At 37.8% G+C, this 15372-nt stretch overlaps 1 protein-coding gene across 6 annotated transcripts in view; it reads left to right on the top strand.

Moving 5' to 3' along the window:
- Window positions 1–15372, top strand: part of UNC13C (unc-13 homolog C) — a 557967-nt gene that overhangs the window by 36090 nt on the left and 506505 nt on the right. For all 6 annotated transcript variants that reach the window (XM_070236389.1, XM_070236405.1, XM_070236396.1 and 3 more), the window contains one exon: window positions 2158–5403. In XM_070236389.1, coding sequence (XP_070092490.1) covers window positions 2415–5403 — 2989 coding nt within the window. In that variant the 5' untranslated portion in view covers window positions 2158–2414. The remainder of the gene's footprint in view (window positions 1–2157; window positions 5404–15372) is intronic.

Genomic DNA, 15372 nt, shown 5'->3' with positions numbered 1-15372 from the left:
TGGAATATTGAGCACTTGAGTCCATTATTGCAACAGTGGACACATGCCCTTGGGTTTGTGTTTTTTCAGGATAAATATTCCTGCTTAAAATTTTTCCAAAATTATTGCCTAGAAAAATAGTTCTGAACTAGTAATGCAGGTCAGGATGTCTAGACAAAATTTCATGAAAACATCAGAGGCATTGGCAAAATTATTGCTTTCGTTTAAACGGAAATTAAGCATTTGTTTCTAGGTTTGGGAGACCCAGGATCCTGGATTGAGTGATTAATAGAACAGTTTATTCTACCAAACGTGGTTTTAAAACAATTTGTCTTCCCACTGCTACCAAACTTTCCAAAGTCTTTTCTCTACAAGGCGAAGTCATGCAAGGGTACAATAAATATTTTTTGAATTTAATTCAGGAGTCAATTTCTTGATTTTTTTTTTTTAGAGATTTTATTTTTTCCTTTTTCTCCCCAAAGCCCCCCGGTACATAGTTGTATATTCTTCGTTGTGGGTCCTTCTAGTTGTGGCATGTGGGACGCTGCCTCAGCGTGGTTTGATGAGCAGTGCCATGTGCGCGCCCAGGATTCGAACCAACGAAACACTGGGCTGCCTGCAGCGGAGCGCGCGAACTTAACCACTCGGCCACGGGGCCAGCCCCTCTTGATGTTTTTTATAGTAGAAAACAGGTATTGGCTTATAATTGTGAATGAATACCAAATTGTTTCAGATGAGAGGAATTAGGCTCTGACAGCTTATGAAACCCAGAAGATGTGGATTTCTTTAGTCAGTGTCTTTCTCTCCTCCGTCTTTTTGTTTCACTTTCTCATATACATTGTCCTGTCTCTCATGAAGCTTGGCTTGTGACCACAGCATGTATTCCCCAAGGCCCTGCAGAGCCTGAGTGAAGTAAAGATGGCAGATTTCCAAATGGAGGAAGCTGAAAATATCAGTCAGCTCCTAAAACAATATGCAGTTTATGATGTATTCTTCAGACAAGTAAATGGATTATATATCTACCCAAATATGTAGTCCAACATCAGCAAAGTCTTTGAGCTGTTAACCATTATTCTGTGATATATTTCAACAATAAATAGGAAGTTCAATTCAGCAAAATTTTATTTGAATACCTACCACATTCAAGGCATCATGCGAGCGAACCAGCAAGATTAATGTAAACTTTCTCCTCCTCCTCCTTCTCTTCTTCACATAATTCAAGAAACTAGCTATCATAAAGATTATTTACTTGTGTGGTTATGTGCATTATAAAACACCAAATCATAGGATGAATTATGTCTGACCAATTCTTGATTATCTGTAGGCGTATTTTATTTGTGGCACAATTTCTTTTTGTGATTTGGTACGCTATCTCTAGTCACGGTCCTAACACTGAGGATGGGTTCCCTGCCATCTGCCACAAGCCTGTACCAGTTGATTAGGATGACTCTGCTCTCTCAAGTCACATCCTCTGAAAACTTGGATATTATCTACATTTTTAATATTTTCCTATTTTTATTGTTGTTACAATGCCTAATTTGATGTAACCTCCTGTTTTTTTCAACTCATGATAATCTATTGACAAACCTGATGGCTATATAAGAGGTATTTTCTCTTGATGTTTACTTCATCATATGAAATATTTCTTAGTTGGATTACTTCAATCATTATTTAAGAAATTTCCAATCATTGAATAGTTTGAAAAGTAAATGATTACTTGAAGAAAAGGTCTTACATACATGGATAATATTAATTTGATGAATTTTAAATGTCTAGGGTGGGGAGAATACATTTAAATTTAAATGCTAATGTTTGTGTAAATAAATGCAAGTTTAGGAAAGGAAATAAAGTGGAAATGATCATACAATACAGTTGCTATAGCTTTTTAAATTTGCATGTCAACTTACAAAACCTGTTCCAAATAATCATTATTACCTTTTGTTACTATTTCAATTGTGTCCACCCATAAGTGATTTAGGAAAAAAAATCATTTAAACATAGTTATTGGTTCTGATTTGCTTTTTAGTTGTTTTAAAAATGTGTGTCAAAATTCAGATATGCCCCTGCACCCTCTGCAATTTTTCACATTGTACATCTTGAAAACTTTTGGAAAATGTTAGAAATGGGCTCAATCTGGAATTGAATTCTGATTTTCATTTTAACGTTCCTTTCTTTTAGACACTACATGAAGCTATGTGGAAATGAGAGAGATTCATGAAACCCCTTCTCCAAGAAAGAATGTCTTTCATCAATGGAGCTTTGCTTCCGATTTTCATAGGACATTGACACCGTGGCAGAGCCATGCCTGCCCTTCCTGCTATTTTCAATGATTCACAGAACATCTGAACAGTGATGCTTGCCTTGGATTTACAGATTTCCATCCTGATACCTTGTTTACTTCTTCAGGGCAGAAAAGCTTGCACTAATTGCTGTCCATGGTGGCTAATCTTTTCAAGAACCTGATTTTACCTTACATACATAAGCTTTGCAAAGGGATGTTTACAAAGAAATTGGGAAATACAACCAAAAAAAAAGAGAATCGTCAGCAGAAAAGGGATCAAGACGTTTCTACTGCTGGCCAGACCAAAACCCCCAAACTTTCTAATACCTTGAAAAGCACTGTAAAGAAGATTGCAAAGTGTTCATCTGCTCGCAACTTATCCACTGAAGACGACGAGGCTAACAAAGAATTTTCCCTCTCACCAACATTCAGTTATCGAGTGGCTATTGCCAATGGACTGCAAAAAAAAATTAATGTGAGCAACAATGATAATGAGGATCTGCCTCAAGAGTTATCTTCAATTGAGAGTTCCTACTCAGAATCACTCAATGAACTAAGGAGTAGTACAGAAAACCAGGCACAATTAACACACACGATGCCAGTTAGACGCAATAGAAAGAGTTCAAGCAGCCTGGCACCCTCTGAGGGCAGCTCTGATGGGGAACGCACTCTACATAGCTTAAAACTAGGAGCTTTACGCAAACTGAGGAAATGGAAAAAGAGTCAAGAGTGTGTCTCTTCAGATTCAGAATTGAGCACAATGAAGAAAACCTGGGGAATAAGAAGCAAATCTTTGGACCGAACTGCCCGAAACCCAAAGGCAAATGCCCTGGAGCCAGGATTCAGTTCCTCTGGTTGTATTAGCCAAACACATGATGTCATGGAAATGATCTTTAAGGAGCTTCAGGGAATAAGTCAGATCGAAACAGAACTTTCTGAACTACGAGGGCATGTCAATGCTCTCAAGCATTCCATCGATGAGATCTCCAGCAGTGTAGAAGTTGTACAAAGTGAAATTGAACAGCTACGTACAGGGTTTGTCCAGTCTCGGAGGGAAACCAGAGACATCCATGATTATATTAAACACTTAGGTCATATGGGTAGCAAGGCCAGCCTGAGATTTTTAAATGTGCCTGAAGAAAGATTTGAATACATTGAAAGTGTGGTGTACCAAATTCTAATAGATAAAATGGGTTTTTCAGATGCACCAAATACTATTAAAATTGAATTTGCTCAGAGGATAGGACACCAAAGGGATTGCCCAAATGCAAAGCCTCGACCCATACTTGTGTACTTTGAAACCCCACAGCAAAGGGATTCCATTTTAAAAAAATCATATAAACTCAAAGGAACAGGTATTGGTGTCTCAACAGATATTCTTACTCATGACATCAGAGAAAGGAGAGAGAGAGGGATACCATCCTCCCAAACATATGAGAGCATGGATATAAAGCTCACTACTCCAGAGCCCAAAATCAAGAACAATTGGCAATCACCCGATGACAGTGATGGAGAGCTGGAATCTGATCTCAATAGAAGCAGTTATGCTGTGCTTTCTAAGTCAGAGTTTCCAACAAGGGGAAGTACTTCCAAGTCAAGTTCAAAATCACACAATACTAGAGCCAAGAATAAAACTGCTAGTAGCAGCAGAATTTCAAATAAATCAGATTATGATAAAATTTCTTCACAATTGCCAGAATCGGATAACTTGGAACGACAAACCACAACCCATTATGCAGATGCAATGCCCCTCTGGCATTCACAGAGTGATTTTTTCACTTCTAAACTTAGTCGTTCTGAATCAGATTTTTCCAAATTGTGTCAATCTTACTCGGAAGATTTTTCAGAAAGCCAGTTTTTCACCAGGACTAATGGAAGCTCCCTCCTGTCATCTTCAGACCGGGAACTTTGGCAGAGGAAACAAGAGGGCACACCTACCTTGTATGACAGTCCTCAGGATCAACATTTGAATGGGGTTGTTCAAGTTGTCCAAGGGCAGAGTAAAACTGCTAACACAGAAACTGTGGATAGCGGAATGAGTAGTGGCATGGTATGTGCATCTGGAGACCAAAGTCATTACAGTGATTCTCAGCTCTCTTTACGTGAGGATCTTTCTCCATGGAAGGAATGGAATCAAGTAGAGCAAGGAACTGACGTAGGTTTAGATTCATCCACCCAGGAAGCTTTTGACTATGACACAAACAGTCTATCTGATCAACAACTAGATGTTTATAATAAAGACCTAGAAGACTTAGCAAAGTACCACAGTGACCTTCAGGATGACTCTGAGAGCTATGATTTAACCCAAGATGACAACTCATCTCCATGCCCTGGGTTGGATAATGAGCCACAAGGCCAATGGGCTGGCCAATATGATTCTTACCGGGAAGCTAATTCTAATGAGCTGTACCAAAATCAAAACCAATTGTCTATGATATATCGAAGTCAAAGTGAATTTCAAAGTGATGATTCAGAGGATGCCCCACCCAAATCCTGGCATAGTCGATTAAGCATTGACCTTTCTGATAAGGCTTTCAGCTTCCCAAAATTTGGATCTACACTACAGAGGGCTAAATCAGCCTTGGAAGTAGTATGGAACAAAAGCACACAGAGTCTTAGTGGATATGAGGACAGTGGCTCTTCCTTAATGGGGAGATTTCGGACATTATCCCAATCAACTGCAAATGAATCCAGTACCACCCTTGACTCTGATGTCTACACAGAGCCTTATTACTACAAAGCAGAGGATGAGGAAGATTATAGTGAACCAGTGGCTGATAACGAAACAGATTATGTTGAAGTGATGGAACAAGTCCTTGCTAAGCTAGAAAACAGGACTAGTATTACTGAAACAGATGAACAAATGCAGGAATACGATCACCCTTCATATGAAACACCTTATGAAACCCCACAAGATGAGGGTTATGATGGACAGGCAGATGATGTGGCTAGTGAAGGGGGATTGGAACTCTTAAATGAGATACCACCTGAAATGGAAGTAAAAGAAGATGAAAACCAAAACATCCCTGAACAGCCAGTGGAAATCACAAAGCCAAAGAGAATCCGTCCCTCTTTCAAAGAAGCAGCTTTAAAAGCCTATAAGAAGCAAATGGCAGAATTGGAAGAGAAGATCCTGGCTGGAGGTACTCATGTTTAAATTCTACATTATGAGTTAATTGTGTTTTAACAATGCTTCTTTAGAGCATGTTCTGTGTTTTCTCTTGAGGGAAAGAATTTACTTTCAAGGAATTTGCATGTTTATTTTCAGAAGGATTTTAGTTTAATCAGCTCCACCAACAAGTTGGGCTTGATAATTTAAAGTCAGTGTTTTCAAATAGTTCCTACTAAAATGAACCCTACACTCTGGGGATCACGATTTCTATGCTAGGATTAGGCATAAACTCCATTTCATATAAACCAACTTTGTGGCATCAGTTATCAAAGACAGGATGAATGAAATCAAAGAGTAGCATGGGGTCTACTTCTTTATTCTATTAGATTTACAGGGATGGGGAGAAAGGCACAGTTAGAGAATTAGGAAAGATGCACTCCTGCACTTACCACTCCTTTTTCCATCAAATCTACACTTTGGGGCCAGCCAGTAGGAAGAGCTGGGTCTACATAGCCAACTCTAACCAGTCCCATGGAGGACCACAGCCTCCCTCATTATCTATTGATGCAGCTGAGGGAATGAAATAGAGGCCAAATCCTAGGCCATGCCTAAGTGCTCACCAGCCGCTCTTTGAGGAGGAGTCAGTAAGGGGGTAGAATGGAGAAGTTTCCTCCTAAAGAATGAAGTAGAAGTCTCTTGCCTATTATGGAAATGAGAAGAGTACCTTATCTGACAATTTTGCTTGATCTCCTGGGGGAACAATTTTAGATCTTACACTTTTGAAAAGTAACTGCATATAAATGAAACATTTGTTCACTTTTTATCTCTCACCCAAACTTCATCTGCACTTACCTCACTCTCTTACCATTTATTTTATTTGCATGCTTATCACTTTATATCTTTGAGATAGTTTGATATTATCTCAATTTTAATGAATTATATGTTGTTAATGTTTTTCCTCAATTATAGCATTTTCATCTTTAATTAAAATATTTACATACTATTTCATAAAGGTATATATGTATATGATCAAGTGTTACTTGCTATTATGAAATAGTATAATAATTTCTGCAGCCAGTAGCTGATTATAGCTTCTTTGTCTTGACTAAAATTGTGGTCAGACGCTACTCTAAACTGCCCATTTTCTGATTGAAATGGGTAAATTATTGAATAATCAGATAGATACTTTTATTGTTAAACTGTTTCAGGCCCTAAGATAATTGAAGTAACAATTAGGGTTCTCTGCTTAAAATTCTGTCTATATGAAACAGCACAGCCTATGTATTTTATTTAAAGAGGAATCTAAATTAGGGGGATCTTGGGTGCATTGGCTACGATTTTTTTGTTCTTGTTAATTTTTTCAACAGAGAGTTCTCAACTATATTTAAAACTGATTTGAAAGTGCAAAGTAGTCAAATTTTATGTGAATGTAATTCATCTTGGAATAATATCCATCTTATTTCAGAGTAACTTTTAATAGTTAGATATCTTTATTGCTAAAACTCAGTTGATAGTTTCTTGGGATATAGGACAGCAGTTTGACATTGTATTTTATTTGCTGTGGATTCACAGAAGTCTAACCAAAGGCATGTTAAGACTACTCAGTGTGTGTGTGTGTGTGTGTGTGTGTATGTGTAGGTGCACCTGTTGTGATTTAATAGATGAATTTTTCAATGCAAATTGGTTAAGGTATCTGAAGTGTCAGGCAGTATTATAAACATGACAAGACTATAAGTTTCAGGAAAAAATGAATCTTCATCAACTTTTAAAATATTAGCAAAGCTCTGCAAAGTAGATTGTTCCTGATAGTGACCCTTCAAACAGCTAACAACCCTGGTCGTCCAGTGGCACTTATCCTTAGAAAACATAAATATACTTGGTTATACACGTATCACAAACTTAAGAATCCTGAAATAGGTGAATCAATCTTGTTCCATAAACTTGACAAACCAGGGCAGGCTATAGAGGACTCAGACCCCTCCACCATCTTGGAGCTTGGCTCGTTGTCTTGTGAGCCTTGCTATCCTCTGAATGGAATCTGTTGGATATCATTTATCTTAGAGGAAATCAGACACAGATCTTTAAGATGCTCTCTGGTTGCTTGAAAGGCACCAGATTGACTACCCAGGAGGCTGCAGTAGCCTAGATTTTAAAGGCCATCTCTTCTCCCCTTGGCAGCCGTCAGGCAGTTGTCTCCCTCCTGTGCCACCAATATGCCTCAGGAGGAAGGGCAGCCAAAGAAGGACATTTTTCAGGCGCCTTCCCTGCTCAGAGCATCCCAATGAAGTGCCAATCGTCATGGTGGATTTTGTGCCCAGGGCCATCTGCTTACTGGGCTTTGGGCAGATGCCAACAGATTTTTCTCTCCATGACTACCCACTCACCATTAGGGAGCAGTGCTGTCTTTTCTCCACTACTAACCTGGCAATATTGGACCACAGAGCTCTTCCTTTAAACTCTGTGAGATGCTATTCCCCTGACAAAGGTTTATGAAATTATAAGATCATAAATTTGAATTATTTATTTCAACTTTTGCCATCAGGATTCTGCTAAAGTGTGATTTTAAATACTGCAATGTTTACATACACGCATTTTTGGTGATAATGTTTCTGAAAACCTTCACCTTGAACGGCATGCCAGTGGGAAAGACATCTTGGAGTATGTGTAGTCAGAAACTCCATGAGGTCATATTCTTCCCTTGTTGCTAGACCCTGCTGAGTGGCACATTTTGTGTAGCTGGCCTGAACCCCACACCATGATGGTGACTCTCTGATCCCCCATCTCCAGTTCTGCACCACCTGTTAACTGGAATTAACCTATGTCTCTTCTGAATTCCCATTTACCTGCCTCTTACAGCACTGGCTTCCACCTTGTATAATGACAGTTTATGTGCATTTCTTATTTTCTTTTCTAAACTGTAATCGAGAGGTGAGAGGTCTTGTCTTTTTCATTCTTTCATTTGCACTGTACCCTGACCAGTGCTTTATCCAGAGACGGCACTGAGTTAATATGTGATGGATGAATGCCTGAATCAAGGGAAGCAGGATACTAAATAAAACACACAAGCTTCAAAGTCAAATCCAAATCCAAACTGTGGCCTCTAATTGCTAAGACTATAACTTTATCTCCTGAGAGTTCAGAAGTATGGTTAGAGATAAAAGCTTATTATTGAACATTACTATATACTAGGTGCTTTCTAGGCAGTTTATCTGTTCTTTTCTTCTTCTGCCGCCACTATGAATTTGATTTCATTATTATGCCATTTTACAGGTGAGTCAACTGAGATGCTGAAAACTTACGTAACTTACTCGATGTCATATAGCCAGTAAGAGGTGGATCCAGAATTAAACGGATGGTTATTTTGGTTATTTAGAGCAGCCATATGCTTACTCACTTCAAAGGTTGCTTTATTCACGTCTTAAGATGGAAAAACATGATTAAAAATAGAGAGCAGCGTTAGCCACAAGGTTTATTCCAAGTAAAGGATTTTCATGAGAAAATTGTAACAATATGAAAGGCATTGAGGTTTTAGTTATGAGATAGCTCATTCTCAGTTTTTCTACTTCAAAGCCTTGCTTTATCCTACAAATCAAGACTTGTAGAGCCCAATAAATACTGCACAACAGCAGCTTGAAGGATGATGTATTTGAAGTCTGAGTACACTTTACCTGGAATTAGAGTCTAAAGTCCATTGGAAGCAAAATTTTCTGGCAGAAGAACAGAAACCTTGTTTTGTTTTGAAATGCCATTCCCAGGATGTCTGTAGATTCTGAAAGAGACTGTGGCATCTATAATTAGCATAATTACTAATATCATGGTGTGCATTTTGTTTTCTAAATGGTTATAAAACTTTGTGGGAATATTTTGCCTCCGAGTTAGGATATGAAATTGAATGTAAAAAGTTTGCCTAAGATTAATACTTTATAACGTTAGACCAGTGGTTCCCACTCTGACTGGTTGTTAAGAATCAGCTGGGGAACTTTCGCAGTACTTCTTCTTGTTCCCGTGGTGGTGTTGTAAACTTACAAATTGTTAGGATCCTGTCACTGAATATTTTGATTTTGTGGTCCTATAATGGAGCCCACAGATATGTATTGTGTTATTGACGAATTATGTGTAAATTCATCCCATTCAGCCCTTGTAAATAAAACCACCACCACACACGCACACACAAATAAAAACATAACAAAACAAAATCCTGAAAATTCCGAAGTGAAAAGTAAAATAGATAGTTCCTCCCATTCTTCAGAGAAAGATAATTCATTTCAGACACTCTATATACATAAATATACGTGTACCTCTTTTGTTTTTCATTTAACACAAATGGTATACTGTCACGTATTCATGTTGCTCTACACCTTGATTTTTTTCATATAATATATGTCTGAAAGATGTTTTCATGTTATTATCTACTGCATTCTTTTTAATGACAGGAAGATTTATGCTATATAGCTATTGTATAATTTATTGATTCAGTCCCTTATCATTGAACAGTTAAGTTTCTTACAAACTCACAAACAATGCAGCCTATCATCTATCTTTGAGCAAATGAGAGAGCATGTAGAAATTCCAGGATGTGGAATTATTGCGTCAATGATTTATCCAGCTTAAGAGAGTTAGGAACTCATGAATTCTAGGTCAATTCATAGCACCTTTCATAGCTGTAAATTTACATTAATTATATAATATTTGTATCATGATTATTTATTTAGATCTCTGCTACTAGACTAGATTGTAAAATCAATGAGTGAATTTTTCTTTCCGTTGCTATTATAACATTAGCCTGGGCCAGTGGATGACATAGAGTAAATGCCCAATATTTGTTGACCAGACAAATAAATGCTAGCCTCTTCCCTAAGGTGTTGGGCTAATTCCATGTAAGGCGAATGACTGTTAGAATTCAAATGAACTGTAGTTTTCTTGCTTTCAATCAAAAAGACTTTTTGATTATATATTTTTTTAATGTAGTACAATAGGGAAAAACATCATTGAGAGTAAAAGTGTGACTTTTCCCCACTTTGGCTCAGTTAATGGCATCTATGAGAAGTCTAGATATTCTTTCCATGATGATGTAACCTATACATCTCCAAAAACTTAGTCAAATTACTTAAATTCCAGGCTGAATGTTGAAGAAGACTAAATATTTCAGCTAAGTTTTGGGGCCTTTCTGGCCCAAATCTGTCAAGAGGTGCTTCCCAAACTTTACAGTGCCTCTGGGCCTCACCTGCCGAGAGTCCAGGTCAGGAGCGATGAGGTCTGCCTTTTTAACATGCTCCCAAGGTGCTTCTGATGCAACTGATCATATGGGCACAGTTGAAGAATGCTGCTCAATACTGTGTAACAAATATTTCACCTGTCTGCATAGCATCATTTCATCTCTTCTTTTCAAATTGGAACAGATAGAATCAGTCTAAGGAAACATGGGATAATTTTCTTAACTTAAAAACAAATAGAGGATAATTTCCTAGTTCTCCAGAGCAGCAGGTTATTACATTTATGAAAAGGTTTTGGTAACATCTCCGCATTAAAACATAGGGAAGCAATAGATATATTCCCGAAATTGAAACGTCTTTCTTCAAAGCAAGTATAGCAGTACCGGTAGCAGTAGGAGGCAACCCATTTGTAAAATGTTCCATTAAGATGCAGTGCATAGCAATAAACTTTTGGATTAGTATTGTTTGCTTCTAAATACTCTAGAATTGCCTATAATATAAAGTGATTGTTTTGTTTTTTTTAAACAGACTATGATCTAGAAAGGAGACCTGTGAGGAATGAAGTGGCCAAGAGCCCCTACAGGCAGCAGAAACAGCTGGAGTCTCTACTTCTTGCTAGACATAAACCCAAAGGCCCAAGGGGATAATTCTAGGAGACAGGACTGGGACTCAAAGAACATGCATGTTTCTAAATCAGTTGAGTTGGGGGACAGGTAATGGTGGTGTGTATAAGGAGATTAGTTCCACGTGGAGCCAAAGATCTTAAAGTATACTCTGGTGTGAGATGGAACTATGAGAAAGGGACAGAAACCAACACATATTTAATGCCTTCCTATCAGGTTCATTTCTCAAAATTTTAAATACATATTTAATCTTCGTTATAATCTTGGGAAGAAGGTAGTTTTAGCCCCACTTTACAAATGAGATGACTGAGTCTCAAAAGGGCAAAAGCAGGTCTAAGGTCATACAGTTACTAAGAGTATTGATGGAATCTCATTTACATATGACAGAATCCAAAGTCTGATGCTCTTTCCATGACATCCCATTGCAGGTGTGGGCAAGGCTTGTCAGGTAAGGGCATGGCTCGTATTTTTAAGCATATGAATAAGTTGTGCTTTCGAGGTCAGGCAGTTTTGTGTTAGCTGCTGTAGTAAATTTTGATCTCTGTTAACACAAAGTGAGTGATAATAGTTTGGGCTAAGGGATAGTATCACATTTTCGGAAAGTTTAGAAAATCTGGAATGGTGACACTTGTCACATTAAAAGCCTTTATTAGGGGTGAGGAAGTGCCAATAGCAGTAGTTTTTGAGGAAGGAAAGCCTTTTACAGAAGGTAGGGAAGAAATTCACAAGAAATCACAAAGGCCAGCTATTAACAGGAACAATGAGAATGTTGTAGTGTTCAAAGATTTTGTTTATTTATAATTATTAATAGGTCCCAAACTATATAGTACCTGGAACAATTGTCTTTGTAGGGAAGCTAAAAGTGTAACACATTTTTCAAGGGAAATATTAACTGACAATGAAAGATGGTGATTTCCAGATTGTACTAGGAGTATTGGTTCAAAGCCTGCAGTACTATTTTCCAAATTCCAGAGACTCAAGAAAAGGTGTTATGTCAAAATCTCAGATAAATAAGTTTTTATTTATTTGTTTCTGCTAATGCCATTGTTCATATTCTTCCTACAAGTTCAAACAGAAAGATATATTCTATTGAAATTATGAATCAATTGAGAACTTTCTATATGGTATTAAATAAGGTAACTCTGTACTCTGGTGTCAGATACAGCAAAGTGTAGCCTAATCAATTGCTATTGATTAGGTTAGAATGGGAGGTGCTAGGACCTGGAATAGATATATCCATTGGGGTGATTCATGCTCTGGCATAAAGCTCGGGAACAAGTAAGAAGAGAAAATCCAAAGCTGCAGAAGAAAATCTGCCACCTGGAGAGTATACCTCAGACTACAGATAACTACTAAGGCATATGGGAGTCTAATTCTAGCTATCAGTTGGGCAGGGAGAAAACAGCCAGAGGCAAAGAGGACTGGGGCCTGAGATGCGTGGGAAGTTTTTTCTAGGAAGGCTTTTTGCTGATAGGGCCTTGGTTACCTGGCTAGGGACTTAGGAAGGCTCTAAACATCCCAGAATGGAAACTGTTAAGAGGAAAGCAAATCCCAGAGGATTTTGCTCTCACATCAAAAGAGTGAGTGACCTAGTTACCTGAACTGGGGTCCAAGGTCAGGAATGAGTCCCTAAAACAGGTAAAAAAGCCTGATTGTCCCACCTCCATCCAATGACTGAGCCTTATTTGCAGGCAGAATGACTTGATGATGAGTCTCAGTTTCCTGGGATACCCTGACCCCAAGCAGAACCGTTCCCCATGCTAAAGGTATTAGCTTAGTTGCCTCCATAGACTACAAGACCAGACAGAACAAAATGCATTAATGGACTCTTCACCGTGGCTTATTTCAACCTATGGTATGCTGCTGCTGTTGCTGCTGCTGCTGCTGCTGCTTCTGCTGCTGCTTCTCCTCTTCCTCCTCCTCCTCCTTCTTCTTCATCAAGGAAAGTATGTTATGGAATCTTGTCAACTACCTCATTCATCAAACTTGGTTCATGCTGGATCTCAGCTACTTCCAAAAGATAAAAGAAATCCTCAGAGGATAAAAATGACTAACATTCAGCATATTCCAGCAACTGTGATATGACTCTGTAGGCATTCCCTAAGGGTCCCAAAGATACTTTGAGCAATATTACTTTATTTAGAATAAATGTATCTCTCCCTACTCCCTCAAACCATCTTCACTGACTCCAACTTATCCATCACTTCTTCCAAAATTCAACCATGATTACTACTTTAAAAAGGATAGTCCTCATTTTGAAGTATGAAATTTAATGTTTGTGTGGGCATATTTTAATGTAGTATTGACAAACACACACTTACGTTCATTGTCTTAAGAACTCTGTAATGTCAGTAGTTTAATAATGAGTGACATTTATTAAGTGCTTTGTTATGTCCCAGACACTATTCTAAATATTCTACACTGTATTAAGGCATATAATTCTCACAATAAACCTATGAGATGGGTACTATTATTTTCTTTATTTTATAGATGAGAAACAGTGTAACTTATCTAAGGGGATAAAATAAAAGCTGAGAAGTGGCAGAATTAGGATCTAGAATTAAGCATTTCTTTTACAGATTTTATGTGCTTACTCACTGCAGCCTAGTGTAGGATTTCAGTCATGAAATATTGGTATTCAACTTCATAAGGTGGAGACCTGAGGTGACAAAATGTTGATTTGCCTGACAGCACCGATTTGTCAGCAGAGCTACAATTACAAGCTATCTCCCAAATCATAAGCCAGCACTCAAGCTATTGGACCATTCTTCCTTTTTACATAATATTGTTACAGGCAACATGATTATCTAGGTGTCATTTCCATGCAACTTGTGATAAAAGAAATTGTTGGCTGCATGTAACAGTGGCCACAAGAAATGACAGATTGAGTATGATCTTATTTCCCAGAGATGTAGGTTAAGCTTCCCCTTTTCTTAATATCTTTTCTGATGTTTAGTGATGTCTTGGGGAAAGCCCACGGTTTTAGTTTTCTATTTCTGTTTTTCAGTGATTACAGTTAAAGACATCCACACTTTCATGGGCACACACACACACAGAAAATATGAAGTCACTTAATGCTTAACATACTGGTATTTTAGTATCTGAGAGAAACCAGTAGGAAATTCCCAAGTTGATCAGCATTCCCTTTGCATTTTCTAGACACCTAAAGAATTTTAATATTTTTAAAAGTTAACTATCAAATATTTAATCCTCATGAAACATCAATCAGATAGACTATTGCCAACCTCCCCAAGTCTCTGTTCCCTCAAAGTAGTTACCAGTAGTTATGTAGGTTGTAAAACTAGGAAGTGATGGGACCAGGTGTCGGCCCCAGGACTTCTGACTCCTACTCTGGTACTCTTTGCACAACAACATGCTTTTAGCTAGTTGCACACATTCATGCTTCTTTCTTCTGGATTTTAGAACACTTGGTCTGTAATACAAACTTCTGGGCCTGTGTCAAGGGTGTCTCTCTGCTGAATCCTAAAGTTAGTGTTTCTCAGATTTTCAAATGCATGAGAATTATCTGGGAGTAAATGTTAAAAATATAAGTTCCTCAACCCAGTCTCCAGTTGATTTCCATGCAGGATGACTCATGAATCACATTAAGAAATGCTTAATAGTTAATAATTAATAATACATCCTAAGTACCCTTTCCTTTCCCTCTTTCTTGAGTGATTTCATTTGCTCCATTGGTTTGAGTTACCATCTTTGTGCTGATAGTCTCAAATCAGTGTCTTTGGGCTGACTTTCCAAACCTAGTTCATTATATACATTTGTTCTTTCAGTCATTAATTCACCTACTAGTTAGCTCCTTCTTTAATAAATATCAAATTGCCTGGTTGGGCATATAGGCTATAGTAGTGACAAATTTTATTTGGTCTTTATCTTTGTTAAGTAGGTGAGATGAATTTAAATTTAAAAAATTATACAAATGTATAATTTTAAGTTTTGATAATTCCTATAGAAGTAAATACAAAGTGTTAAGAGAGCAAATTAAGTTTGGAGGTTAGAGAAAACACCCTGAGGAAATGAAATTTGATCTGAGATCTGAAGAATGAGTACATTCTTCTAATGTAGACTAAGAGAAAGGAAAAAGAGCATTCCACGCAGAAGAAATGGCGTGGAACTGGGTTTAAGGCAGACAATGGCATGCTGTGCTTG

The sequence above is a fragment of the Equus caballus genome, chromosome 1 (assembly GCF_041296265.1).
Source record: "Equus caballus isolate H_3958 breed thoroughbred chromosome 1, TB-T2T, whole genome shotgun sequence".
Taxonomy (NCBI): Eukaryota; Metazoa; Chordata; class Mammalia; order Perissodactyla; family Equidae; genus Equus; species Equus caballus.
Note: the sequence above shows the minus strand (reverse complement) of the source record. Positions and strands in the feature narration are given on the sequence as shown.